The following is a 27,811-nucleotide window of genomic DNA, read 5'->3' on the forward strand; positions in this document are numbered from 1 at the left end:
TCATTAAACTGATATTTTTCTAATGTCCAGTAATTACAGTGGACTTCAGAAGTTCAATAATGTGTCGTTGGTACTGTTTTTGTTTCCTTCTCTCCCTGATTCCAGACTGTCATAACAGGGAGGATGACAAAGATATTGACCTACCCCAAGGTGAAGATGATGAAGTGGAAGAAGATAGAGTTAGTGAAGATTCCATGTCTAGTCACAGAAGCAGCCTGGGTGATGCTGCTGGAGATGCCGAGTTTGAGCAGAAGATCAATAGGCTTATAGCTGCAAAACAGAAACTTAGACAGCTACAGAACCTTGCTGCTATGGTGCAGGTATTTCATGAATCTAAATCTCTGCACAAAAATATGGCATTCATTATTTCATGCAGTGTTTAACTTTTAATAGGAAAAAACACTCTGCTTAGTGGAACATTTAAAAAGCTCATTTTTAGGCTGGGAAAAAGAGATACTGCATGATTTTTTTTCTGAAGTCAAGGGTGATGCTTCTGAAGTTCAAATCTGGAATTTTCTTGGGGGATACTAACCTAACAGAAGAATGCCCTTAATACTTAACCTTATCACTGGATTACGGAACATGAACCAGGAAGTGTAATATTTTTTTAAATAATATTGATCTACATTTTTAAGCTTATAATGAATATTCATCAGTTTTTAGGTTTTGAATCCTAGGTTTTGCAACATTGTTCAATCAATGAGGAAAAATTATTTGATTAAAATCCTCAGATGTTGCAACACATTCGAGTTAGGGTATTTTTGTTTGGGTTTAAGGGGTGTTGTTGATTTTTTGGGTTTTCTCTAGAATCTTGAGGGCCGATGCCCTGCTATCAATTGCAGTGTTTTTAATTTAGAAAATCTCATGCTAATTTGGTGATGTTTACTAAAACATCTTTTCATAAACCTAATGTCCCTACAGAATGCTTACATTTGAGCACTGCCTAATTTAATGTCTGCATACTGAATACACATAGGTGTATCAGAAACGTAAAGGCTTTATGTGAGAACTCTCAAATCAATCTCAATTAGAACATACATTTTACAATAGCAACGGTATAAACACTATATTGTTATTTCAAGATTATACTGCTATCAAAAACTTCTCAGCATCTGGATCAGGCTTGTTTTTGTCATCACTATAAAGATGTTAACTGTACAGTGGTATAAATCAGAATTAGAGATGATACAGCAGCTTCCTTAATAACTAACCTAATTAATGGCATGTCCTCAGTCTTTCCCTCATATTTACAAGGCTTGTATCTGTACGTACAGTGGAACTGTAGGTGTGTGTAGGCTGTGCCATACTTGGTCACTGATGATGATGATCTCTCCTGTTCAGCAGGTTCTGTATTAAGAACAATCAAGGTAGAAAACAAAAGAAACAGTGGCTGCAGCTTGAATATTTTCAATTTGAGAACTGAAAATACAAAAATTAAGAAAACAAGTGGAATAGAGAACCACGTAGAAGACTTTTGAAAATACTTTAGACTTAACTTTCAAGAGTAGTTGTGTTTTTAAAGCTGTTCATATTAATGCTTAACTTCATGACTACAGTAATTATGCAGTTGTGTTCACCTCGGTCTCCTTCTGTTCCTCTTTTTGCCTCTCCCTTTGTTTCTTGACATGCCTGTGTGTTTCTGTCCACTCAGTCATGGGCATAAAATACAGAATCACAGAATCTTCATGGTTGGAAAGGACCCTTAAGATCATCGAGTCCAACCAAACAACCTACAATCTCTGCCACTAGAGCATGCCCTGAAGTGCCACATCTAGACATTTCTTCAATACCTCCAGGGATGGTGACTCAACCACCTCCCCGGGCAGGCTGTTCCAGTGCCTGACCACTCTTGCAGTAAAGTAATTCTTCCTAATATCTAATCTAAACCTCCCCTGCCGCAACTTCAGACCATTTCCTCTGGTCCTGTCATTATTCACCTGGGAGAAGAGGCCAACACCCACCTCTCTCCAGCCTCCTTTCAGGCAGTTGTAGAGGGCAATGAGGTCTCCCCTCAGCCTCCTCTTCCTCAAGCTAAACAAGCCCAGCTTCCTCAGCCTCTCCTCATATGACCTGGTCTCCAGACCCCTCACCAGTCTGGTAGCTCTCCTCTGGACACGCTCCAGCACTTCAATGTCCCCCTCGTACAGAGGGGCCCAGAACTGAACACAGTACTCGAGGTGAGGCCTCACCAGTGCCGAGTACAGAGGCACCATCACTTCCCTGCTCCTGCTGGCCATGCTATTCCTGATACAAGCCAGAATGCTGTTGGCCTTCTTGGCCACCTGGGCACACTGATGGCTCATGTGAAGCTGGCCGTCCACCAGCACCCCCAGGTCCTGTTCTGCCGGGCAGCTTTCCAGCCACTCTTCCCCAAGCCTGTAGCGTTGCTTGGGGTTGTTGTGACCGAAATGCAGGACCCGGCACTTGGCCTTATTAAACCTCATACAGTTGGCCTTGGCCCATCGATCCAGCCTGTCCAGGTCCCTCTGTAGAGCCTTCCTACCCTCAAGCAGATCAACACTCCCACCTAGTTTGGTGTCATCTGCAAACTTACTGAGGGTGCACTCAATCCCCTCATCCAGATCATTGATAAAGATATTAAACAAAACTGGCCCCAAAACTGAGCCCTGAGGGACACCACTGGTGACCAGCCACCAAGAGGATTTCACCCCATTAATCACGACTCTCTGGGCATGGCCATCCAGCCAGTTTTTAACCCAGCAAAGAGTACACTTGTCTATGCCATGATTCGCCAGCTTCTCCAGGAGAATGCTGTGGGGGACGGTGTCAAAGGCCTTACCAAAGTCCAGACAGACAATGCCCACAGCCTTCCCCGCATCCAGAAGGTGGGTCACATGGCCATAGAAAGAGATCAGGTTGGTTAAGCAGGACCTCCCCTTCCTAAACCCATTCCTAAACCTGCCAGCTCCCTGAGTACTCTTGGGTGAATCCCATCTGGCCCCATAGACTTATGTGTGTCTAGGTGCAGAAGCAGATCATTGACTACTTCCTCCTGGATTATGGGTGGGTTGTTCTGCTCTCCATCCTTATCTTCCAGCTGAGGAGGCTGAGCACCCTGGGGATAGCTGGTCTGACTATTGAAGACTGAGGCAAAGAAGGCATTCAGTATCTCAGCCTTCTCCTCGTCATTGGTTGCAACTTTCCCCCAGCATCCAGTAGGGGATGGAGATTCTCCCTGGCTTTCTTTTTGTTGATGTATTTATAAAACCTTTTTTTTGTTGTCCTTAATGTTAGTGTCCAAGTTGAGCTCCAGCTGGGCTTTTGCCTTCCTAATTTTCTCTCTGTATAACCTAATGAGATCTCTGTACTCCTCCTGAGTTGCCTGTCCCTTCTTCCAAAGGTGGTAAACCCTCCTTTTATTCCTAAGTCCCATGCAAAGTTCCTTATTCATCCAGACTGGACATTTTCCCCGCCCTTTAGACTTGTGACACTTGGGGACAGCCTGCTCCTGGGCCTTTAAGATTTCCTTCTTGAAGAGTGTCCGGCCTTCCTGGAGCCCTTTGCCCTTCAGGACTGTCTCCCAAGGGACTCTCTCAACCAGTGTCCTGAACAAGTCAAAGTCCGCCCTCCGGAAGTCCAAGGTGGAGGTTTTGCTAATCCCCCTCCTTACATCGCTACGAATTGAGAACTTGACCATTTCATGATCACTAAACCCAAGACGACCTCCGACCACCACATCTCCCACTAGTCCACAAACCACAATTCAAGTGGTTTATGCTTCCAGAATGAGACAAGTTATCTTCCTTTTATAGTGCACGTTTCAATAGTGTGAGCTTTGTAACTTTAAATTCTCTCATTAAGTTAATTTATCTTAGTCATGATGCCGCGAAGATGATGACTTCTCAGTTTATGATCTGAACTAAAGATAAAGCTATTCAGGCTGTTTAGTTTTAAAAAACTAGTTTGACAAACAAAACTTATTACATGTTGTGTATCAACTTGAAAACAGCCTAACTGCCTTTGACATCCTTTCAGGATGATGATCCAGAACCTCAAGCAACAATTGCAAATGCATCTAATATTGGTGACTTGTTTTTGGGTGAGATGGAAGAGACAAAGCAACAACCAAACAATGTCCGAGCTAGTACCAACAAGTTACAGAAAGATGTAGGCCTGAATGAAAAAGCAAGGTATGCCTTTGTCTAAGGATAGTAGAATCATGCTTTAGGCAACTTCTTGCCAAGTAATATGCGGATAACTTATTTATGCAGAGAGAAGTTTTATGAAGCTAAACTTCAGCAGCAGCAACGGGAGCTCAAGCAGTTACAAGAAGAAAGAAGAAAACTGATTGAAATTCAAGAAAAAATTCAAGTGTTACAGAAAGCTTGTCCTGACCTTCAAGTACGTAGAATGTATTTCTTTGCTTTCCTAAGCTGTTGAGCAACAAACCAAAACACTTTTCACACTATTTTTTCACTATAGAAATTGGAAAAAAATTTAAAATTGGTAATATTTGTATACTGTAAGCATGTGGACTTCTAAGCCAAGAGAAGACCTTATTCCATTGTAGGTTCTTGCTCAGTGATTGCTGTATCAAGCTCCAATTTCACTGTAGTTTGTCCTCAAAAGCCTTGATTTAAAGTCTTCAGAAATAGAGAACCTTCTGTCTTATTTTGAGCCTGAAATTTTTCTGTCTGTACCTGCTCTAATCACTGCGTCTTCACTCCTCTTAGTAGTCATTTGCAGGGTCTGGTATTTTGAAACAATATTGTGTCTTGTAAATGTGATCAACACCTTATTGTATTCAAACTTAACTGCACAGTATTGTACTGTTTCTCATACTCTTTGAAGATGAACTTTTTATCTATGAAGTAAGCCGTAAATTATCAGTACTCTGCATCTACTGCATTATACAGTACTATATTACATAAAAATAAGTTTTGTTGATTGCTGGCTAAGTTCTGAAAACTGAATACTAATTTTCCTATCTCATAAAGCCTTAACTGTGTTGGGTTTTAACAGCAGGTAAGTGTTAGAAAGCTACTCTACTGTATTTTGCTGTTTTGCTTTCTCTTCCAGTTGTCAGCTGGCCTGGGCAACTGCCCAGCAAACAGGCAGACTTCACCAGTAACCTCAACTCCGGGCATGAATGAGTGTAACACAGCTGGCAAGCCTTTGCTTGAATTTGATGAATCTGTACCAGTAGGCAATGAGGTATTTCATACTTGATATTCTGTGACTTTAAAAAGGAAAAAAGTTCTAGGTAACTTGGACACTTTTTTAAAGTGCTTAGCATGGGGAGTGGAGTAGTAGCCATTTTAACAAAGTATGTATGACTTCTTTGTTTCATGTCTGGAAAGAAGTGAATATTCAGGTCAAGTGAATTGACCTGAACTGGCAAAAGATCTTCCTCAAATATAGAAGTTGTTGCCAAATACTAATGTGGAAGTTTAATGAATTTTTTGAGTTTGTACTGCGAACATTTGATAGCATATACCACAGGCAGGTCATCCATGATGAAAATAATGGCAGTATTTGAATCTTCTATGCCTCTTCTTTCCCCTTTTCCCCAAAAATACATGCCTTAAATAATAATCTGGATATTACTTTCTCACAATTATGCTGGCATTTGTAGGTGTGGAGGGATATGTGATTTCCTGGCTAGACTTCACATAACAAACAAGTATCTGAAAAATATTTTTAAATAAGCTTTCTCTGTGAGTTACATCAGCATTCTTGTAAATTTTACTTTAGCAGCTTAGGTGAGGAGGATTGAGCAATGCATGTACTGTTGTCATTAAAACAGAAGTTTTCCTTCTTCAAGAAGAGAAGTTCAGAATTTTGGCATCTTCCAAATAAGCACTATAGGACAACTCGTATTATTTCACTAAATAATAGGTCTGAATTCTTCCTGCTAAAAAGAAGCTGTCTCTAAAATGAATGTGCTGATGCAATTGCTAACACTCTACAAACTTGGGTGGGTTATTAATTAGAAAAATACATATACATTTTTGTTGGAAAACTACTTAGCTCCAGCACCACCAACTTGTTCAGTTGCTTTCAGGCTCGAGTACATTGTCACTTGCCTGTCTCCCTTAAGTCTGTCTTTGCCTGTCTAGTTTTTGTACATTATACTATTATATTACTGTGTTTGTGAAAGTATCTTGCCATTTATGTTTTCACTGTGTCTAATTTAAGGTAGATAAAGGCTTCTTTCTACCTGTACCTTTCCCTTTATGTGTTCTTCTTTTAAATCATGGCTTCCTTAAGTCTTGTTCAAATGTACACTGCAACTTGAAGTTTCTGCAGGTTGCAGAAAATCTTTTTGTTGTACCCTCTACTTTGTTACCAATGGAGTACTCGGCACAATTCATAGAATCATAGAATTGCCTAGGTTGGAAGGGACCTTTCAGATCATGCTACTTAAAGAGTTAACAGTGCTTAAGTTGTGTGATGAAAACAGTGTTGAATGAAACGTACACTGTTTTCCTTAAAAAAGTCTGTCCTATAATGTTTAGTTACCTTCTTAGATTTTGCAGTATTTGGGATAAACATGGGATGTATTTTGCAGCTTCCTGTACTGTAACTTCAGTTACAGTGTAATACCAATGCCTGAACGAAAAGGTATCAATGTAGTATAAAATATTAAAATTTGTATCTGCTTTGGGTTGTATTTATTTTGTTTATAGTCTAATGTCTTCCATTTTATTGCAAACAGTTATGGTCTGAGATGAGAAGACATGAGATATTAAGAGAAGAACTGCGACAGAGAAGAAAGCAACTTGAAGCTTTAATGGCTGAACATCAGAGGAGGAGAGAGCTCGCAGAAACGATATCTACTGTTGCTGCCTCTGTTAAAAGTGAAGCATCAGAAGCTCAGCGTACTCCACAGCAGAGCAGGACTGAAAAGTAAGAACACAAGTCGCTCTGTGTTAGTCAGTGGGTGCAAGATGTCAGTCTTGGGGCAGTTTCCTGTTTTGACTGAATGTGATAATATAACAGAGTAGTAAATTAATTTCTTGACTTCTAAAGTGACTGGTAGTTGTGAACTTGACAGTTTTATGGGTCTTCCCAGCATACTTAGTCTCCCCTGCTCCATAAATGGTGAAAAATCACCTAAGGAGAGGAGAATGTGTGGAAAATGCCAAATGCTCAGAGTAATTTTTCTTCATCTCTGTACCATTTATAATAATAATAAAGTAATAATTTTCCAAAACAGTAAGTAATTTTATTTAACAGTCCTAGTATCAGAAGAATACTAGTTTCATTTTGCACTGGTGAGATAATGTTTAAATTAATTTTGGTGCAGCTTGATTAATTGGAGATTGACAGCCTTGTAAATGTCAACAGATTGTTTTAATAATTTGTCATAAACCAAAAAAAAAGCACCAAAACCTCCCTTCCCAAACACCCCTCTCTTTTTTTTCCTTTTTCTTTTTTTCTTTTTTTGTTTTTTAATTCAACGTTTACTAGGACAGTGGCTACCTGGGGAGGTTCTACCCAGTGTGCACTAGATGAAGAGGATGGAGATGAAGACGGTTATCTCTCTGATGGAGTTGGTCAGGCAGAAGAAGAGGAAGAAGACGGATCAAGTTTGAATGACAGTTTCTCTGTTTACCCCAATAACAATATACCAGAAAATGCATATTTTGTTAAAGAAAACAAGGACAGGTTAGTGGCATTACTTGTTGATCTGATGCTCATCAGAGTATGTTTGGAAGGGGTGGGAGAAGCATTGCATTAGCTACAAGGCATCCTTAATTAAGTGAATTTAAGTAATTAAAAAAATTCATTTAATTCATTTTTTAAAATTAAGTAGAATTAATTTCTGCTTGCTAGGGAACTGTGTGCAGTGGTGTGTTCTTGTCTGAGTCTCTGTAGCTGCAATGTGTATAACTAATTTGATTATTTCTTCTGTTTTTGGTCATATTAAATGTCTGCTGTTGAGCTCTCCAGTTGTGTTGCGGTACCTCCATATCTTCCCACATTGTTTTAATCAGCTTAAAAGATAACATATATGAAATTTTTGCCATGATATTGATTGGTCTCTTCAAAAAAAGTAATTCAGAGAATTAAACTAACCCTGAAATGTTTCCTTTTAAATTGTTGGCTTTTGCATCTTTGAAAACTATTTCTTACTAGATTTTTAACTCTTGCTTACCTGATTGATTTCCTTAATGAGCTTTCTGTGACTAAATGAAAATGCTATGTTAAAAGTAATCTGTATCTCTTCGACTGATTTTTCTCTTGTTTTTAATACCAAGATAATTTTAGTAGATAGTGGCCTTCTACTTAGGAGCTGAGCCTCTTAATTCTTAGTATATTATGTTGGTGGCTTCAGTTTTCATCTAAGTATGTATATGTCTCAGTAGTGGGCAATACTGAAACAGGATCCAGAAACATCCTTAGCAATTCTTTTTTGACAGCGATTGTCAGTTGGGTGGCTGTTACTTTCCATTTGTTTAGGATAATGTTGGATTGACAAAATAGCATTGGGTGATTAGCTGGCACACTGAAATGGCCTATGCCAAGTGAGGAGTTGATGTAATTTGAATAATGAAATTATCATTAGAGGAAGCTGTTTGAAATTTCAGCTTTTGTCCTCATTCTTGTTTTTTTTCCCCACCCAGGTGGAAAAATTGCCGTCCTCTTTCAGCAGATGGGAATTATCGTCCATTGTCTAAGGCCAGGCAACAGCAAAACATAAGTATGCGACGTCAAGAAAACCTTCGGTGGATGTCTGAACTTTCATACGTGGAAGAAAAGGAGCAATGGCAAGAGCAGATCAATCAGTTGAAGAAACAGCATGAATTTAGTGTCAGCATTTGTCAAACTTTGATGCAGGATCAGCAGGTAGATATGAAGAACAGTTATTTTGCTGGTTTTACTTTTTTTTCCTAAATCTTTCTAGCAATAACTTCTGGTTTTGGTAATTTGGTGACTGTCATGTATTTTCTTTCCACAGACCCTCTCTTGTCTTCTACAGACTTTGCTTACAGGCCCTTACAGTATGATGCCCAATAATGTTGCATCTTCCCAAGTTCATCTTATTATGCATCAATTAAACCAGTGTTACACTCAGCTGACTTGGCAGCAGAATAATGTCCAAAGGTTTGTTGACTGTATTAGTGTTTGACTGGAATTTGAAATGCTTCAGTAGCAGAGAACATGGTTATGTGAATAAGAGATTACAGATAATGGTTAAATATGAGACTGTTGAACTTCTGAGTCGATTACAAGCTTTTGAAATTGTATACAGCATTTTTGGTTGGTATTTTCACCACTGCTGTAATGCCTTTGAGGGGGTTCTTTTTGAGTAATCTTTAGTGAAGAGAACCAGAAGTTGGCATCTCTTCCAGAAATCTCTTGCAATAACTTTATTTGGCTTTTTTGGTTTAAACTTGAATATGCTTTTATGTCTGTAGTCTTCACTAAACTACCTGGCAAGATTCTGGATTATAATGCTTAGGAAAGACAGTGGAAAAGCTTTTTGTTCTTTCTTAGTGTTATCAGTCAGAATTTATGCTTATATGTGCTCCATTTGGGTGTACTACTTTTACCTTCTGAACAATGATCTTTTTTAAAAAAAATGTAATAGTCATTTTAATTCATTGCAAGAAAGTTCAAGCTCTTCATCTTAGTTTTGTATTTGGTAAGTGGTATATGGTTACTGCCATCATATAATATTTTAAAGTAGTTTGAATGCCACTTCTGCAAATCTTTTGCGTATTCAGTTGTTTCTATTTAAGTTTCCTTTTCAGCCTGCTTATTTTTTTAGTACCTAGTCAATTTTTTTGTATTCTTGCAAGTATGTTTAACTTCTGTAAACATGACCACTAGTACAGAGTGGCTGATTTTAAAACTGTTCTTGACTATTGCTCAGGATTAAATACAAGTTGTTGTTTTCTTGAGTGTTTAGTTTTTTCTAGCTAAATGGAGTGGGTCTTTATGTGCATTGCACGGGGCAGGTGAAATAACGTGAATCTCAAATTACTTGAGCATAAATTTACAGCTTTCCCTTAGCATTCTTCCCCCCCCCACCCCGCCAAGTGCTTATTTTTCCTTGTTTCGAAGGTTGAAACAAATGTTAAATGATCTTATGCGCCAGCAAGAGGAACAACAGTGTCAAGAAAAGCCATCAAGAAAAGAGAGAGGCAGTAGTGCACCACCACCTCCATCTCCTGTTTTCTGTCCGTTCAGCTTTCCTCCGCAACCCATGAACCTGTTTAATGTACCAGGATTTACTAATTTTTCTTCCTTTGCTCCAGGTGAGTATTACTATAGGTTGCCCAGAGAGGTGGTGGAAGGCCCCATCCCTGGAAGTTTTTAAGGCCAGGCTGGATGGGGCTCTGAGCAACCCGATCTAGTGGGAGGTGTCCCTGCCCACGGCAGGGGGGTTGGAACTAGGTGATCTTTAAGGTCCCTTCCAACCCAAACAATTCTGTGATTCTATACAGTGTTCCTAATCTCATTACCAGTAACCTGATCTAGTGGGAGGTGTCCCTGTCCATGGCAAGGCGGGTAGCACTAGGTGATCCTTAAGGTCCCTTGCAACCCAAACCATTCTGTGATTACCAAATCTATTTTTACTGTTGAATTCAAAATGGAAAAAAATGTAGGTATTTTACTGTATCATTAAAAATTGTTAAAGCTCTTTTAATAATATATTTCAGCCTTTTCAGGAAACCAGGAAATAGGCATAGACGTAGATTGTAGCTTTCAGATTCTAAAGTCTGGTTTCTGTAAAGGATATATTTTGAATTACAGAGAACCCGCACAGAAGAATAGTTACGTTCAATTTGCCACTACTATAAAGATTCTAAAGTTAAAATAAGTATTATGAATTTATGACTTCTTTGGCCCTGTAAATACTTGTACCATTGGAATTTTCTTGTCAGTTTGGTAGTTAAAGTATTGATAAGTTCTTTGTGCAGACAGAACTCTACCTTTTTTGAAACTGATGTCATTTTTACCTTCATTTGTAGGAACTTTTTATTGAGGGCTCTTAAAGTACCTTCATCTCCCCACCGATGGGATTGTAGTGGTATATGTAGTATCCAGCAATGTTAGAAACCTGAATTTATGATAAATTCTGATTATTGCAGTACATCCAGAATGAAAACAGTTTTTGCTTACTTCCCCACTGTATTTTTGCTTTACAATTTTATGTTGCCACACAATATGTCTCAGATTTTACTTTTATCACACAGATAAATGAGGTAGTATCTTCTCTCTTGTTTACTTTGTAGGTATTAACTATAATCCAGTGTTCCCTTCTGGTTTTGGAGATTTTGCACACAATATTTCCCCGCACAGCAGTGAGCAGCAGCAGCAACATCCTCTAGATCATAATGCTTCTGGGAAAACTGAGTATATGTCATTCCCCAAACCTTTTGAGAGCAGTTCCTCTAATGGAGCAGAAAAACAAAGGTATTTAATGTCACAGTGCAACTCTCCTTTAATCGTTTTTGCTCCCTCTCTCCTCCCTTTTCTGGGGCTTATGGGAATTCATCATTCTTTAGGGAATTTATTGTAATAGAAATGCAGGATGAGCTTTACTTCTGCAGTTTCCAGTTTAATTTTTTTACTTTTTTTTTTCAGTGAAGTGTTCTGCTTTTCTGTATATTAACTAGTGTATCATTTCATTAATATTTTAAGATCAAATATAGTGTTGGAGTGGTTTTGTGGTACCTTTTGTAAGTGGAGGAAGATTTCATTTCCATGTTTTTTGAAACTGAACTGTTTCATGGAATCATATAATAGTTTGGATTGGAAGGGACCTTTGAAGGCCATCTAGTCCAACCCCCCCTGCAATGAGCAGGGACATCTTCAACTAGATCAGAGTGCTCAGAGCCCCGTCCAACCTGACCCTGAATGTTTCCAGGGATGGGGCATCTACCACTTTTCTGGGCAACCTGTGCCAGTGTTTCAGCACCCTCACTGTAAAACATTTCTTCCTAATATCTAATCTAAATCTACCTTTTAGTTTAAAGCCATTACCCCTTGTCCTATCACTACACTCCCTCATAAAAAGTCCCTCCCCATCTTTCCTTTAGGCCCTGTTTAGATACTGAAAGGCTGCTACAAGATCTCCCCAGAGCCTTCTCTTCTCCAGGCTGAACAAGCCCAACTCTCTCAGCCTGTCCTCACAGCAGAGGGGATCCAGCCCTCTGATCATCTTTGTGGCCCTCCTCTGGACTTGCTTCAACAGGTCCATGTCTGTCTTGTGCTGAGGGCTCCAAAGCTGGACGCAGCGCTGCAGGTGGGGTCTCACCAGAGCAGAGCAGAGGGGCAGAATCACTTCCCTCGCCCTGCTGGCCGTGCTGCTGGGGATGCAGCCAAGGACACAGTTGGCCTCCCAGGCTCCATTGCTGGGTCATGTCCAGCTTTTCACACACCAGTACCTCCAAGTCCTTCTCTGGAGGGCTGCTCTCAATCCCTTTGTCCCCCAGCCTGTATTCATACCGGGGGTTGCTCCAACCCAGGTGCAGGACCCTGCAGCGAGTCCTTGTTGAACCTCATGAGGTTCATGTGGGCCCACTTCTCTAGTTTGCTCAGGTCCCTCTGGACGGCATTCCGTCCCTCAGGCGTGTCAACCATTTGAATAACTAGAGGATATAATTTCAGCAAATGCTTATTTTTTGTGTTTCAGTAGATTGTAATGAAGGTTGTTTTAAGAAATGTTCTGTCCTATAGTACTATATGAGCACAACAAAAGCTGCATAAATATATTCAGGTTGAGATCAGTGATAAATGTGAATGTCTTCAGACATCTTACATTTTCCATTTGGAAGGATTCTCACTAGATTTTTTTTTTTCCAAAGTTCAGTTGATGACTAAGTAACTAGGGCAGATAATTTGCATTATGGATAAAGCTATTTGCCTGGTAATATGTCCTGCTTCTATCTAAGAGACTAGGTTATGATATCTTGTGGTGTTTCCTTTTTTCTGACAGAAGGAGTCATAGACAACCTGAAGACGAAATGGAGAAAAGATCAACTTGGCTTAATGATAGCCAGGAAGTGCAGAAAGACGATCAGTCTCAGCTGAAAACGGGTTTTGCAGTTTCAGTACAAAATGTTGCTTCTGGTCATAAAAATCAGTCTGACGTGAGCAGGAGAAGAGAGTTTGATGAAGAGTCTTTGGAGAGTTTTAGTAGCATGCCTGATCCAATAGACCCAACTACTGTGACAAAGACATTTAAATCTAGAAAAGCATCAGCGCAAGCAAGCTTGGCGTCAAAAGACAAAACACCCAAATCGAAGAATAAGAGAAAGAGTTCCTCTCAGCTAAAAGGCAGAATTAAAAATACTGGTAGGTTGTAAAGTCATCTTAGATATCATGGCAAACTCAGCTTGGATTACAATCATTACATTCCAGAGAATTTACTCTCCATAAATAGTAATGAAGATAAGTTATTGAAATATGAATTCATTTTATATAATGTAACTACATAAGGTTTTTTAGTATTTCAGTAAATAAAAAGCATACTGATTAGGACGTCATGGTTTGAATGGATAGTGGATGCAGATACACTAATATTTGGAATAAACACCAGGGGAATCTTCCTCTTCGTTATGTCTTCATGTTCAAACTGGATGACTTGCTGAAAGATGTGCTTCAGTAAAATGCTGAATGAGGAGAGGGGGACAATGCATGTATAGCACCGTTGCAGTCAACTAAGGATTTAGTGCTACTGTATGGCTTCGCTGTACAGAAGAAAATTTTTGGCTAGGAAATGTTGTTTTGCATCTTTCAGATTGCCGTCGAACAATTTTTTTTAAAGTAATAAAGCACTTTATAAGCTGGGTTTTTTTTTTTGGTTTGTTTTTTTTTTTAGAATCACAGAATGTGTTGGGTTGGAAGGGGCCTTTAAAGGCTTAAAAAGAGATCTTCAACTAGATCAGGTTGCTCAGAGCCTCATCAAGCCTGGCCTTGAATGTTTCCAGGGTTGGGGCCTCCACCACCTCTCTGGGCAACCTGTGCCAGCGTCTCACCACCCTCAGTGTAAAGAACGCTTCTTCCTTTTCATTCCCTCCCATTAGGTTATGAAAGTGCAAGCGCTTCTAGCGTGTGTGAACCCTGCAAGAGCAATAAAAGCAGGCACTCTGAAGAAGTTGTTCATGCAAAGGTGTTCAGCAAAAGAAATCGGGAACAGTTGGAAAAAATAATTAAATACAGTAGATCTACAGAAATGTCTTCAGGTATTCTTTTCTGAATGTCAGTAATTATTATCCAAACTTCTCTGAGTAAAGGACCTCCATACTTAGTTGCTAGTGTATTATTTAAAAGTAGTGTGCTATGACAAGAAGACAATACTGTATATTTAGCATCTGAATTTTGCTTTTTAATTTCTAAGGATGCTGTACACATAGAAGTTTGTAAAAAGTTGGGTATTGACTGCTTTTGGGTTTTTTCTGTAGTTGAGGTACTTGATAAAAATAATTTAGAAACAAACCTGTTCCTGTAAAACAAGCAAAAACCTAGCCAACCAAAAATGTCGCCCATTTGTTCGTGTTTTTATGAAAGGTAATTGCACAACAGATGAAACTTTGTTTACCGTTTAAACTACATTCCGTACTGCATACATGTTTTCTTTCTATTCATGCTTAAAGGAGCTCTATCAAACATCGTTCAAATTCAGTCTTATAACATCACATAAACCCTTATATTTTTGCCATCTGCACTGCTTTTCTTGCGTCTACATCATAAAAATATTCTCTTCTATGTCTTTTTAGGTTCTGCCAGTATCTTTGTTTTGTTTGAAAGATGCAGAAATTTCAGTCATTGTAGCACAACGTACAGCTTTGTCAATGTAGCTGTGTCCACACTGAGAGCTGTTTATTGTATATGTAATAAACTTTTACCGGTCAAGTTCTCACAATAAGCAGCTTTGTTGTGGTTTGGATGACTAAGCAGTTTTCCTCCTGCTGTTTTGTATAGACCCTGTCTTTATTTCTGGTGCGCATTTTTTTGTGTTTATCACTGTCTATCCCCACTTTCCTACAGCGCATGCTAGGAGAATTCTGCAGCAGTCTAACAGAAATGCATGCATTGAAGTGCCAGGTAATGCATTCACTGCTTAGCTTCAACAATGTCCTAGTACTTTTTTTTTTCTCTTAGCTTTGGTCCTATAACTCAGACTGTTTAGCAGATGTTCAAAATCGGTACTGTTGCAGCACCTTCTCTATAAACAACGGAAGAGAAGTTACTTGTAGCTTGCATGAAATGCAGCAATACAAACTACTTTGAATTATACTTGTGGAGAACATGTTTATCATGTTCTTTGTTAGTCACCATTACAAGTGGAAAATATGCAGGTAGATACCACAACAAAAAATAATTTCAGTAGGCATTTTTAGTATGTTTAAAGGCTACTATTACATTTTATTAATGGAGGAGGGAAGCAATTTCTAGTGACTTATTAAAGGTTCAAAAAGCTTGCCTCTATGCTTAAAAATACTGGTAAACTAATTGCAGATAATCAAGTTGCACAGTAACATTTGCTGTATTGCTAATAACTTTATTAACTTGAATACTAACAAATACGCATCTGTTAAACTAAGCTGAGTTTTCCAAATTTAACTTTTTTCCATTCAACACTTGCCAAAATACGTACGTAATAACTGTTGTGATGCAAGGATAATCCTTCATTTTCAAAGGAATGGGAGACTCAGTAGGGAACACATTGTCTTCTCGTGTATATATAATAGGGCTTAAATGTAAGAGGTCTTACGTGAGTCTCAGCAGCGATATTAGACATGTATGAGAACATAGGATTTATGCTTGTGTGGGAGGTGTGGGAAGCAGTGCCTTTCTTGAGTTCAGTCTAGAGCTTTCTTAATGTTGTTGCTTGTGTTGCAAACATGTGGACTATTTGTGTTATATAAACTTGAGACCTTTGGCTGTCTCCTTTTAATTATCTTAAAACTCCATTTTTGGTGTTGAATACATATTCTGAAAGCAACATTGTGTGTACAATATTCTCTTTAATAAATACTTTCTAAAGGTATTCTTCAGAATTGTAAAGAAAATTATTCCTATGAATGCTTTAGATTTTATTTCGTATATGTAGGATTGCATAAAGTATTATTTCAGAATGTTTAAGTCTTTGTTGCCCTTCAGGAAACGAGTAAGCTTTAAGAAAGCAGCTACATAATGGAATCTACAATGATTGAGAGATAACTTGCTTACCTGTAACTTGCATACCAAACAGGCAGTTTTCTTTTAACTGGATGCATGTCAAGGACTTAACGAGTTCCTTTTTTTTTCCTGCAGAAACTGGTAGTGATCTTTCTATGTTTGAGGCTTTGCGAGACACAATTTATTCTGAAGTGGCAACACTTATTTCTCAAAATGAGTCTCGTCCCCACTTTCTTATTGAACTTTTCCATGAGCTTCAGCTGCTAAATACAGATTACCTGAGGCAAAGGGCTCTATATGCTTTGCAGGTACGCATAAAATTTTTGATCTTGTGTGTGAATCAAACAAATCTTAGATCCTTTTTAACAGCACAGGTTTACTATCTTTTCCAGGATATAGTGACCAGACATCTATCTGAGAGCAACGAAAAAGGGAAGTGCACCAAGTCCCTGAATTCTGCAACATGGATGGCATCAAATTCTGAACTGACTCCCAGTGAAAGCCTTGCTTCTACGGATGATGTAAGTTTTCAAGTTCAGAAGCTAGTTTACTGTCAACTTTTCCTGTCTTTTCAACTTACATGCATGCTTGTGTACTGAAATATTCATAGTAGTGATTGAATTTTTCTAAAATTCATATCAGCTTACACAGACTTTTCTAAACAAAGAAATGCAAGAGAATCTTAATGCAAAAGTGATTAAACATGCTAGGGTTCTTGATGCTGGAAATGAGTGATGTGTCAGGGAGGAATAGGACATGGAGAGGGACACAGACCGGAAGCTGATGTTCAAAAAGAGCTGAAATTTTCTTGTGAGTAAGGTCAGGGCAAGTTCTGATCACAGGATTCCCAAGGAATTTTTGCTTTTTTGTATTTAAGATATCACTGATGCCCCTGCACGGTTTCTTACTTATTTTATAGTTCAAGTATTTGAAACAAACATGGTAGAATCAGCTGATGGACATATATCCTGAAAGTAAGATTGTTCCCCAGTCAAGCAACGTGGTGACAGATCTTGATACCACAGCTGTCTTGTTGACACATCTCTGAGAGAATGATGCATTCCTGTTTTGTATTCAGTTCCTTGGTGTTTTTTAGGAAACTTTTGGCAAGAACTTTTCTACAGAAGCATGTCAAGATTGTGAACAAAATGATGCAGACAATGGGAGTACTATGTCTACATCTTCAAATTTTGAACCTTTTGCCACTGATGACCTTGGTAAGAATGATGTGATTTACAGTGTTGTGTTAGTCCCTCCCTCCTAAAATGCCTGCAATTGTCTGCTCTTAAATATTGTACTATTAATCTGTGATTTTTAGTGTGTAACCACATTTTGTAAAACAACACTTAGAAAAATTAGCCACTTGTGAAAATTAGCCACTTGATCAAAGTGTGTAACAAAATATTAAACTCAGCTATGGTTATATGTAGATTTCAAAACCTGTGGCTTTGAATTCATTTTTCTCATTGTTTACTTGTCTGTCAATTGAGAACTTTTTACTTAGATTAAAAGGTGTTTTTATTCTAAATATAGGCAACACAGTGATTCACTTAGATCAAGCTTTGGCTAGGATGAGGGAATATGAGCGTATGAAAATTGAAGCTGAAAGTACCCTTGACACTGAGGGCTGCTCTAGTAATTTTCAGGGTGCTTCTGCTGCTAAATTAGAAGGTATGCATATATATACATATTTTGCTTAGTTTTAGAAAATAATTATTCTAAATATCAAGGATCACGTAATTGGCTGTCTTGCTTTCCCCTTCATTTATATTGAAAACTTAGCAAAGTTTCAAAGGATCTTTACATACTTAAGTAAATATGATTTATTTTTTTAAAAAAGGAATATACATATTTTTGGAATTGGTCTTTCTTTAATAGTAATGTTGAATGACTTAAATGTGCATTTCTTTTAATGAGGTCCAAGTACCAGTGAATGTCTTCCTGTGCCACAGTCAAGTGAAGTTTCTGCTGTTCCATGTCCTCGTATAGACACTCAGCAGCTTGACCGGCAGATTAAAGCAATTATGAAAGAGGTCATTCCTTTTCTGAAGGTAAGAACTTTTTTCAATAATGTGTGAATTAGGAGAATGGGAAAAGGACCTGCATAATTGCATAGAACATTATGTAATAAGGATAACTTGCATCTTAACAACGGCTGCCAATAAATATGTATTAAATTGCAGACCTTGCTGAGGATGAAGTAAGGATTAAATACTCAAACAGATTATGTGGATTTTTTTAATAGGAGAAGGAAATGGTGTGGTTTCTGATGGGCTGATGGACTTGACATCAAGAAGAATAGAAATGTCTTTGTTTGGAGCTGACCAAATCAAATAGAAATGTTTGAGAACATACTTCTGAAATATTTGCTGCCTTTTAGCAAAGACAACTGAGATAATTTTAATTAAAACTGTTAACATATGATGCAACTTGAGATATATTTGAAAAATAGCTCCGTGAGTTTTAGCATTATTTTCTCCTGCTTACAACCTTAAAGTTGTTGAGAGCTTGTGAACTTCTGTGAATCCAGAGGAGAAATGTATTGCTTAACAGGAGAAATAGTCACAGTTCATTCTTTGTGAGGTTAAAGAGCAGAGAAGATTGAGTTGTAAAATGCTTAAGCAATCTCCCTGTTCCCTTTTATAGTATGCACGGTATATAAGCTTAGATTTGATTAATAAGGTACTTTGTTGATACTAGTTTTAAAAAATATGTATACTGTTGACGTGCCAGTCTCAGTGCCCGAAAGCTTCTGTTTTGTTTGCAATGTTAAGGCAGCTTACAACAGTAGATATTTTAACATAAACTTTACTACACTTGAGTACACAACTACAATATATGAAGATTCTTAGTTTGTCCACATGTTAAAAGATGACATGTACTAATGTATTGGAAAAGTGCAATAAAGCTTTGTGTGTCATCGCCAATCAGTCATTAATGAAGTATGGTGTTTGCTATAACTGTGTTCCAGTTAGTTTGTTTTGTGAGATGGGTTAGGACCTGTTCATGGAGTGCTGTTCCTTCAGTGGACAGATGATTTTTTTTTTTTAAGAAATGAATTTCAGTATTTGAGTTGATGGCTATTTTTCTAAATTTTTTTTAAAGTGGCAGCTAAGCTCATTCTGTGATACTTGTTTAGGAACACATGGATGAAGTATGCTCTTCTCAATTACTGACATCAGTGAGGCGTATGGTCTTGACTCTTACACAACAAAATGATGAAAGTAAAGAATTTGTGAAGTTCTTTCATAAGCAGCTTGGCAGTATACTTCAGGTCAGTAGTTTTTCAGTGGTGTTTTGTAGCACTATTGCAACTTGGATAATGAGCAACAGATAAACCAGCTTCCCTGAAGTTACACTTTATAACTTCGGTAGCATAGCTGCTGTTCTCCTTTGATAACAGCAGTGAGGTATTACCTTGTTTTCTAAAATTAGAGCTTTACCATGCACAGAGCTTCTTTTCCATCACTGCCAGATAGTGAGAGGTGTGCCTCCTGCCTGTGGCTGTCTTCAAGGAGAGCTCTGGCCATGCTCTACGTGGACATTTTGTGTAAATTTCTGAAAATCAATAGGCTGCTCTTTTTTCTTCTTTTTTTTTTTTTCCTACAAGTACAGAGTTTAAATCTTGATAAGTTCTGTGTTATGTGACTAGAGATTCTACTTAAAATCTGTTTAAGACACTAAACTATATTTTTTTAAAACTACGATCTATTATATACCTAACTAATTTTGAGTTATTAGCAATATGACAAATAGTCTTTGAAGTTTGAAAGCCTGTTTCAAAAACTGAAGAATTATTTCTCTTCACAGGATTCACTGGCGAAATTTGCTGGTAGAAAATTAAAAGATTGTGGGGAGGATCTTCTTGTGGAGATCTCTGAAGTGTTATTTAATGAATTAGCCTTTTTTAAACTCATGCAAGACTTGGACAACAACAGTATTTCTGTAAAGCAGAGATGTAAAAGAAAAATAGAAACTACTGAAGTGATACAGTCTTACGCTAAAGAGGTTTGTTTTATTATATTTCTGAAAAATGTAGCTTTTCTGAGTTTCCTAAATATCTGTATTCCCTAAATGACTTTGATTACCTTAGTTCATATGTTGTATGTGTGTTCTTTTACAAATTAGGGCTGTGTAATCGCAGTATTGATAAGTTTTTCTTAGTAAGGGACAAGTCCTATATTGTAGGTCAGTGTCTGTTATACATGAGTCTCTGTTGTTCGTACTTCAGAGGAAATTAGTGGTTGTATGTGCAAGTAGGAAAGAATAGTCAAGTGTTGAATTAGTATTAATGTCTGGGGCCTTTGAGTAGTTGTTGTGGTTTTACCCCAGTAGGCAGTTAAGCACCACACAGCTGCTCGCTCACTCCCTGTTGGTGGGATGGGAGGGAGAATTGGAAGAGTATAAGTGAGAGGACTCGTGGGTTGAGATAAAGACAGTTTAAGAGATAAAGCAAAAGCTGTGTGCACAAGCAAAGCAAAATAAGGAATTCATTCACTGTTTCCCACGGGCAGGCAGGTGTTCAGCCATCTCCAGGAAAGCAGGGCTCCATCATGCATAATGGTTACTTGGGAAGACAAACGCCGTATCTCTGAATGTTTCCCCTTCCTTCTTCCTCCCTCAGCTTTTATCGCAGAGCATGATGTCACATGGCATGGAATATCCCTTTGGTCAGTTGGGCTCAGCTGTCCTGGCTGTGTCCCTTCCCAGATTCTTGTGTCCCCCCAGCCCACTCACTGGTGGGGCGGTGTGAGGAGCAGAAAAGGCCTTGACTCCGTGTAAACGCTGCTCAGCAGGAGCTATAACATCCTAGTGTTATCAACACTGTTTTCAGTGCCCTGTACCAGTTAGTATGAAGAAAATTAACTCTATCATCTGAGCTAAATATTTTGACATATGGGGGTTCTAGTTGGCTTGTTGGCATATGGAGAAAATAGCACTTTCTAGACTTGAAGTGTAAAATATATATAAACTTTTCAGAAATATTTGAGACTGTATTCTGCTCTAACGAAGCAAGTTTGAGTTGGTTTTCGCATCATTTACATTATTAGAGATATTGCATCACCATTTTTAATTTTAGTATTGCAGTTTTTAGGAACATAGCTTTTTTAGATACAAACACTAAACCAGATCATGTTCATATACTTAAACGGGTCAGGGATCTACCTCAGTGTTTCTTCTTGCTAATACAGTTATGACTTCAGTGTCCTTTCAGCTTTCTTTTAGAAGCACAAATACCAAAGCAAACCTCAACTCATTTAAAAATAACAATGAAAGACACTTTGTGAATCTGTCATAAACTGTAAAGTCCCTTAAGTAGTTGTAAGCATATACTTTCAAGATAGCTCAGCTCAGCTTAGATCTACCAGCACCGTGGTTAGCATGTGAGAGACTGTGGAGTGCCTTGTAAAGAGGCTGGAGAAACACTCTGAATCCAGAAGGATTTGGACATGACTTCCTATTTTATCTGAAGTTACTCATTGGGCCTTTGTTACATAAAGGATCGGCTTATGCCGGCTATGAGAATGCGTGGACCCAACTTAGATCTGGCATTTCTTGTGCTCTTCTGGAAGACCGAGAATTAGGGCTAAGGTCAATGTTTGCCTTGTTGCTGTGGCAGCAGTTCAGATTCAACAGAGCCAGAACTGGCAGGTCCTGGTTGCCTTGGACAGACCCACGCAATTATCTCTATGTGGTCTTCTCACAGCTTTCAGGTCTGGGATCCTGATGCAGAGATGTCTGACCTTGCTTGATTTTCCCAGTAAGCTGACTGGGTTTGGATTCCAAACTGAAAAACACAGCTCTGTCTTGAGCGGAGCTGGTCTATCTTAATTCTATATGTTGAATGTGATTTAACCGCAGACTGGAGAATTATCCCATGTAAACATAATTGTTTAAATAAAAAGGGCTAACACAGTTTTTTGTAATATTTTGCAACTAAAATTTTGAAGACATCTGTGTAAACATCTCTCATAGTGTAGAAAATCCCTGTGGCTTACTGACGTTTCGAGATAGCAGTTCTTGGTAAGATTGGCATTTCTGCCAGGCTTTCATGAAGCCTTAGTTTGGTTCAGTATTTCAAAGTTATTTCAGTTTAGAATTGAAGAGAGTTTGTGTTTCTTCTAGGCAAAAGGTCTCCAGGTGGATGTTTGTTCATCTGCTGAAGATGTCGATGAGGACAAAGTATGTTTATGCTTCTCAACTGTCTTTATTCCTCAGATAATTTTGCAGATCACTTAGTCTTGCTGTTTTTTGTCATATAAATACAGTATCTGTAAGCAGCCTATTTCCTAGTGTTTATAAATTTATTAAACATTGTGGGTTTTATCTTCTTTCTGTTATTTTCAGTGATTTACTTTATCAAAGTAAGAAAGTAAACTATAATTTCCCTTTTTTAATTTGAGTTGATGGTCTGGAAAAGGACTGCCAAAAAGTCTGCCTTCATCAATAAGTCTGTTATATGCGTTCAGTAAACATGGCTTGGATGCTTCTTGGTTGCTCTTGTTTTTATCCTTGATTCTACTGCAGAGCCATTAGCAGTGTAAAGACTGGAGGATGCATTTCTTATAAAACATTATCTTGTTACCTTTCAAGAAGTGCACTCAGATCAACAAAGATAGTATTAAAGATGCTTTTCTATTTATTGTTGGTGACCTTTATGTAGAATGAGCTTTGCTTTAGGACTGACATTTTGAAAGTCTGAAAAGAGCAAAGTTTATGTTGAATGCTACACAACTGAAATGGAATAATTTGTGACACTTGCTGAGCAGCTTTAGGGTAGGATCTTGTTTTTCCTTTCAGTATTCATTTTCTGTATTTGACAAAAAAAAAAAAAGCCCTGCTCCGCAGGTGTTTACTGTGGGATTGGGTCTGGGGCTGTTGTATTCAGAATCTAGTCATTCCTTGAAGAATTAAATAACAAGGCTAGTAAATAGAGACAGTGTTTAATTATTTTTTAGCAATTAACATTTTCTTTTTTTAATGATATGGAATGAGTTGTTTTACTTTTCATCTTAAGGATAAGGCACAAGGAGAGTTGGGACAAATGGTACTTGAGGTCCTCAGAGTCAAAGTCTCTGTGTGCTCTGAGTATTAGATGTTAGGGCCCAAAATTTCTCCCTTTTCTCTTTGAGTTTGTTTTGAAAACCACTAAAGAATCATTGTGTTTAGGGAGAGGGGTTGTAGATGAACTTTTGTATTTTATGTTCAGCTTTTTCCAACCAAGGGAAAGATTCAGGTAATGTACCAAGTAGAATGTTGAGTGTTTTCCAGGTGGGCATGGGCATATGTATGGGCATAGAGTCAGTGCTTTCTTCTAGGGCTTAGAGCTTCTGTCACACTGCTTCGGAAGTGAAGGTGGGAATCTGTACATCACTACTTACGATTGCTGTAGTGTAGAAGAGTCCTTTCAAGATTTGGAGACAAACTTGAGGCTTTAGTTGGGGTTCACATAGACTGAGCGGAATTCTCTCGCTCAAGGTGTTCAGCAAATCATTCAATCAAGAAACTGCTGAGTAGCTATGGCCAAAGAAATGAGAAGCAGCAGTTAGGAGTATTCCTAATTTTTACTAGAGGTCATTTAGGAGAGGCAGGGAAATGAGTAGAAGGTAATAACACAAGTGTGTCTGTCTTCCTTGTGATAGTGACAAATCTAATTTAAAGAAATCTTGTTTTAAGTTAACGTGCTGATCAGTGTGAACCTTTTTCAGATAATGAAATACTCGGTTATGATGTGCTTGATAGCTATGTCTGAACAGTGCATGATCTCTTCTAGTAGATTCTGATGCTTTGTTTCAGGAGTAGCTTTGCAGTATTTATTTCAAGTCCTTCAAGTCGTCTTAAACATTACTTTTTAGTCTGTAGATTTTAGATTTTGGGAAACAAAGGTGACTTATTGATGCAGAAACCATAACTTAATCTTTAGATGAACAAACGTGAAATTACACAGTATGCCTTGTTTTGCTAGGATAAGGATGAGACTGAAGCTGTTAAACCGGTGCAGGACTCAGAAATATATGATGGTAATCCAGTTCCTGAAAGTATTAGGTCTGATGTGTCTGATCAAGAGGAAGATGAGGAAAGTGAAAGCGGTCCCGTGGCAATAAGTAAGTAATTTTTATAGCTCATTATTCAATGTTTTCACTGTAGTTTTGACCAACTAATTTTACAACAGGATTTGCGCAAAGTACTGCAATGCAACAGCTTCCCTCACAGATTTTCTAGTCATGTCTTTTCCAGTGAAACTTTTCCAGTACTGTGTTTACTAATATCATGTCAAGGGTTAAATGTTCCAATTAGAGGAGCTTTTATTCTTTGTAACCAGTAGGTCTGTAGAAATGCATGTTGGAATCTGATTCGTTGTTTAAGTTACATATCCTGTCTCAGCTAAACTTAATGTTTCTCAACCTTTAACCTGAAGGATGTGAAATCTGCTCAAATTTTTGGCAGTTTTGCATTTAAAGGATGATCTTTTGAATATGCTTCTCTTTAAGCTTGCGTATTTTTAATAATTTTTTTGGTCCTGTTTGTGGTCTTACACCAACTACTCATGGCTTTGTTTCCCTTATATTTACATTCTTCACACCAATGTGCTCAGTAACTTAGATTCTTCACACCAACACAATGGTGTTTGTTGGTAACATAGCTTATGTGGAGCATATGGATCTTTTAAAGTAAGTCATCGCTGTATCTTAATTTCAGAGAAAGTTTTGAAGTATAAGTTATAACTGATCATTGCAATAAATTCCCAAAAGGGATTTGGATTTTGCAGCCTGACTTTCACTCTGTCAGGCTCTGTCAATATGTAAATCCAATATGAAGATTGTTTTACATTGACTTGCTTTCAGGTTTATCAAAAGCAGAAACCCAAGCTCTGACTAACTATGGCAGTGGAGAAGATGAGAACGAAGATGAAGAAATAGACTTTGAGGAAGGACCTGTTGATGTGCAGACATCACTACAAGCCAGCAGTGAAACAACAACTGAAAATGAACAGGTACACCGAAGTTGTAAACACAGAACAACCTAAGCCAGTGCATGGCTTTTCAGACAAATCTCTGTATGTAACATCTCGGTTTTTCTTGTTGCACTGTTTTCATACTGACAGAAGTAGAAGAATAATACAAGAAATTACATGAAAGCAATGGCTGCTACATACAAAATAGCTACTGCTCGGTCCCCACCTAAATTTATTATTGGTATGGCTGATGCCAAAATGGATGGATGGACACGCACAAAACTACTGTTTAAATCTGCAATCAGAGAGAATGTTAAGCTGCAGTAGAAAAGATTAAACTTTCAAAAAAGCATCAAGTTTTAAACTGTTAACTGGTTCTTCCTCTGTGTTTGCTGATATCAAGTTCTAATTGGGCTTTCCTTTGCAGAAGCCGTTGACTCATGTATTCTAGCATGTCTTTGATTTGACTTTCCTCTTCATGTGATACATTTTTCTAGAACAACAGTGAAATGTTACTGGCTTTTCTATTATCATTTCACTGTCATTTCCTTAAAAACATTTGGATGTGTGTGACCTGGTTCGGGAGACTTGTCAATCTTTACATTTCGGTAAATAAGATTGACTTCTGAGTCTTTTGAAACTTTGGTTTACTCAATGGCTACTAACATTTACGCAAGGATGTAGCTGGAACATTTTACTTTAAAGGCTAAAACAATAGATATTTTTCAGTGGAACTAAAGAGTTTACCTGGGAACTACTATAGCAAAGGGAAAACTAAATGCTTAGATAAAACACACGTCAGTGCTAATAGTTTGTTAAAGTGTGGTTGACCAGCTGATGAATAGAGAGTAGAACTTGCTGTCTTTATTTCAGACTAGTTAAAAGACAAAAGCATGGAGCAAGTGTACATTGTGTGTCTAGTTAGCAAGGAAGAATAAATGAGCCAATAAGCTATGAAACTGATTTGTTCAATTTGTTCTAACTTGTCTTCACCTTCCCCAATAGACTTCAAACCAAGAATTGAATAAGACAAAAAGCAGTGAGATTTTGTCATCGGAACAAGAATGTGTTAATGTTAAAGGTAAGCCCAGTACACAGTAGCTGAGACATTAACACTTCTATATGAATTTGCATATTGGGAGAATTATCTTGGACATTGCTTGTGATATACGTAATTAAGAGGAAGAACATCAATTTTGCAAGAGTTTAGTGGGCTGGTTTGTTTTTTTTTTTTTTTTCATGGAATGGTGTCAGTTGACTAGAAATGTCTGTGTTGATACAGGCACAGCAAACCTTTTAAAGAGAAAACCTGGAATAATCTTACGTGGTTTTGATGCTTGACAATAGTGTGAATTTTGGTTGATTGTTGCAGCTTTTGGCACACAGCTGTAGCAGAACTAATTTGTCTGTTGCAATATTTTGATGTTTGGATTTGTCTAATACTTGCTTTTTCCATTACTGCCATTTACTAGCAATTGAAATTACTTTATATTTTAAAGATTTATTTCTGTGAGTAATGCTGTGTTGTAACTGACAGAAATCATTTTCTGTCAAAAGACAGAAAAGCTACTGGGTGGTATGAATGTTACTTATAATCTAACTGTTGCTACCACCTTTTCTTGTGTTTTTCTGTTGCAAATATTGGTTTTGTTCTTGGTCTTTTTTTGTAGGCTAGAAGTAGTATTTGAGTAGATTCTGTGTTGCCACAAGAATGTGGCAAAATGCTAAGGAATTTATTGTTCTCTATTATATCTCCCTATACCAGGAATTAATATTTTACAGGAGGTCATATATGTCTGGAAGTTGGTTTTTGCTTGGTTTGGTTTTGGGTTTTGTTTTTTTTTTTTTCTTTAAAAGATGTATCAATTCAGAAATCTTAAGTCAGATATTGTTTCGTGACACTTGTTGATGCTTCAGTGTATGAGAGTACAGGTAACTGATGTTTTATTCCAATCAGACTAATTCACTTTGCTCATTTGTATCTTTGAATAATAATTTGTAAAAAAATAATCTGAGATTTTTGTATGCTCAGAATCCTTTACAATCTATACATTTTTAAAATGTAGTTTTGTGGTTTTAGGTGAACAAGATGTGGCTCCAATTTTGCCTCATTACCTCAACGTCATGGAGAATACACCGCCTTTACCGGTCAATACCCCAGAATCCTTTATAACAGCCAGTATGAAAACAGAAGAGTCAAGCTCATCTTTACCAGTAAACGAAACTCAAACACTAGATACAATGTGTGTAGGAAACAAATCATCTGCTGCAAGTTCTGACAGCTCCATGGCTGGCAGCCCTGATACGGAGTCACCTGTGTTGGTGAATGAATTTGTACGTATATTTCAGTTAAGATACATCCAAGAGAAAACAGAAGCTTTTTTCTCTTTCACTGGTGTTTCTAGTTTATTTCTAGTCTTGTTCAGTGTTCATCTGCAAATTTGGTATCGGCATTGCTTTTTGATGTACTTTATTACAATAGTCACAAATCTAGTTTTGGAGTGAAAATAAAAAAAAGTAACACTATTCTCTTAAATGTCACTATTTTTCTTAACAGGAAGCTGGTTCTGGGAATGTCAGTCAAAAATCTGACGAAGATGACTTTGTGAAAGTTGAAGACTTGCCTCTTAAACTTGCAGTGTATTCAGAGGTATTTTGCTATTGCTTGTGGGGCTGTTGTTTAGAAGTGCACACCCTGAACGTCTTAATTATCTAGATGGTGGTAAGAATTATCCAGAACTTTGATTTTTT

The 27,811-nt window shown here is 37.8% G+C and overlaps 1 protein-coding gene across 15 annotated transcripts in view; it reads left to right on the forward strand.

The window, feature by feature from the left end:
* Positions 1 to 27,811, forward strand: part of PCM1 (pericentriolar material 1) — a 46,637-nt gene that overhangs the window by 17,487 nt on the left and 1,339 nt on the right. For 8 of the 15 annotated variants that reach the window (XM_063335401.1, XM_063335399.1, XM_063335397.1 and 5 more), the window contains 26 exons: positions 106 to 320; positions 3,997 to 4,151; positions 4,233 to 4,362; positions 5,041 to 5,175; positions 6,680 to 6,870; positions 7,435 to 7,632; positions 8,592 to 8,814; positions 8,927 to 9,072; positions 10,036 to 10,229; positions 11,211 to 11,391; positions 12,917 to 13,275; positions 14,007 to 14,165; positions 14,971 to 15,027; positions 16,240 to 16,412; positions 16,497 to 16,625; positions 17,201 to 17,321; positions 17,638 to 17,775; positions 18,022 to 18,155; positions 19,244 to 19,378; positions 19,915 to 20,112; positions 22,231 to 22,287; positions 24,071 to 24,209; positions 24,951 to 25,099; positions 26,066 to 26,141; positions 27,141 to 27,394; positions 27,618 to 27,710. In XM_063335401.1, the coding sequence (XP_063191471.1) occupies positions 106 to 320; positions 3,997 to 4,151; positions 4,233 to 4,362; positions 5,041 to 5,175; positions 6,680 to 6,870; positions 7,435 to 7,632; positions 8,592 to 8,814; positions 8,927 to 9,072; positions 10,036 to 10,229; positions 11,211 to 11,391; positions 12,917 to 13,275; positions 14,007 to 14,165; positions 14,971 to 15,027; positions 16,240 to 16,412; positions 16,497 to 16,625; positions 17,201 to 17,321; positions 17,638 to 17,775; positions 18,022 to 18,155; positions 19,244 to 19,378; positions 19,915 to 20,112; positions 22,231 to 22,287; positions 24,071 to 24,209; positions 24,951 to 25,099; positions 26,066 to 26,141; positions 27,141 to 27,394; positions 27,618 to 27,710 (4,139 nt within the window). The remainder of the gene's footprint in view (positions 1 to 105; positions 321 to 3,996; positions 4,152 to 4,232; positions 4,363 to 5,040; positions 5,176 to 6,679; positions 6,871 to 7,434; positions 7,633 to 8,591; positions 8,815 to 8,926; positions 9,073 to 10,035; positions 10,230 to 11,210; positions 11,392 to 12,916; positions 13,276 to 14,006; positions 14,166 to 14,970; positions 15,028 to 16,239; positions 16,413 to 16,496; positions 16,626 to 17,200; positions 17,322 to 17,637; positions 17,776 to 18,021; positions 18,156 to 19,243; positions 19,379 to 19,914; positions 20,113 to 22,230; positions 22,288 to 24,070; positions 24,210 to 24,950; positions 25,100 to 26,065; positions 26,142 to 27,140; positions 27,395 to 27,617; positions 27,711 to 27,811) is intronic. The other 7 variants (XM_063335403.1, XM_063335410.1, XM_063335412.1 and 4 more) reach the window with 4 other exon arrangements.

The sequence above is a fragment of the Chroicocephalus ridibundus genome, chromosome 5 (genome assembly GCF_963924245.1).
Source record: "Chroicocephalus ridibundus chromosome 5, bChrRid1.1, whole genome shotgun sequence".
Taxonomy (NCBI): Eukaryota; Metazoa; Chordata; class Aves; order Charadriiformes; family Laridae; genus Chroicocephalus; species Chroicocephalus ridibundus.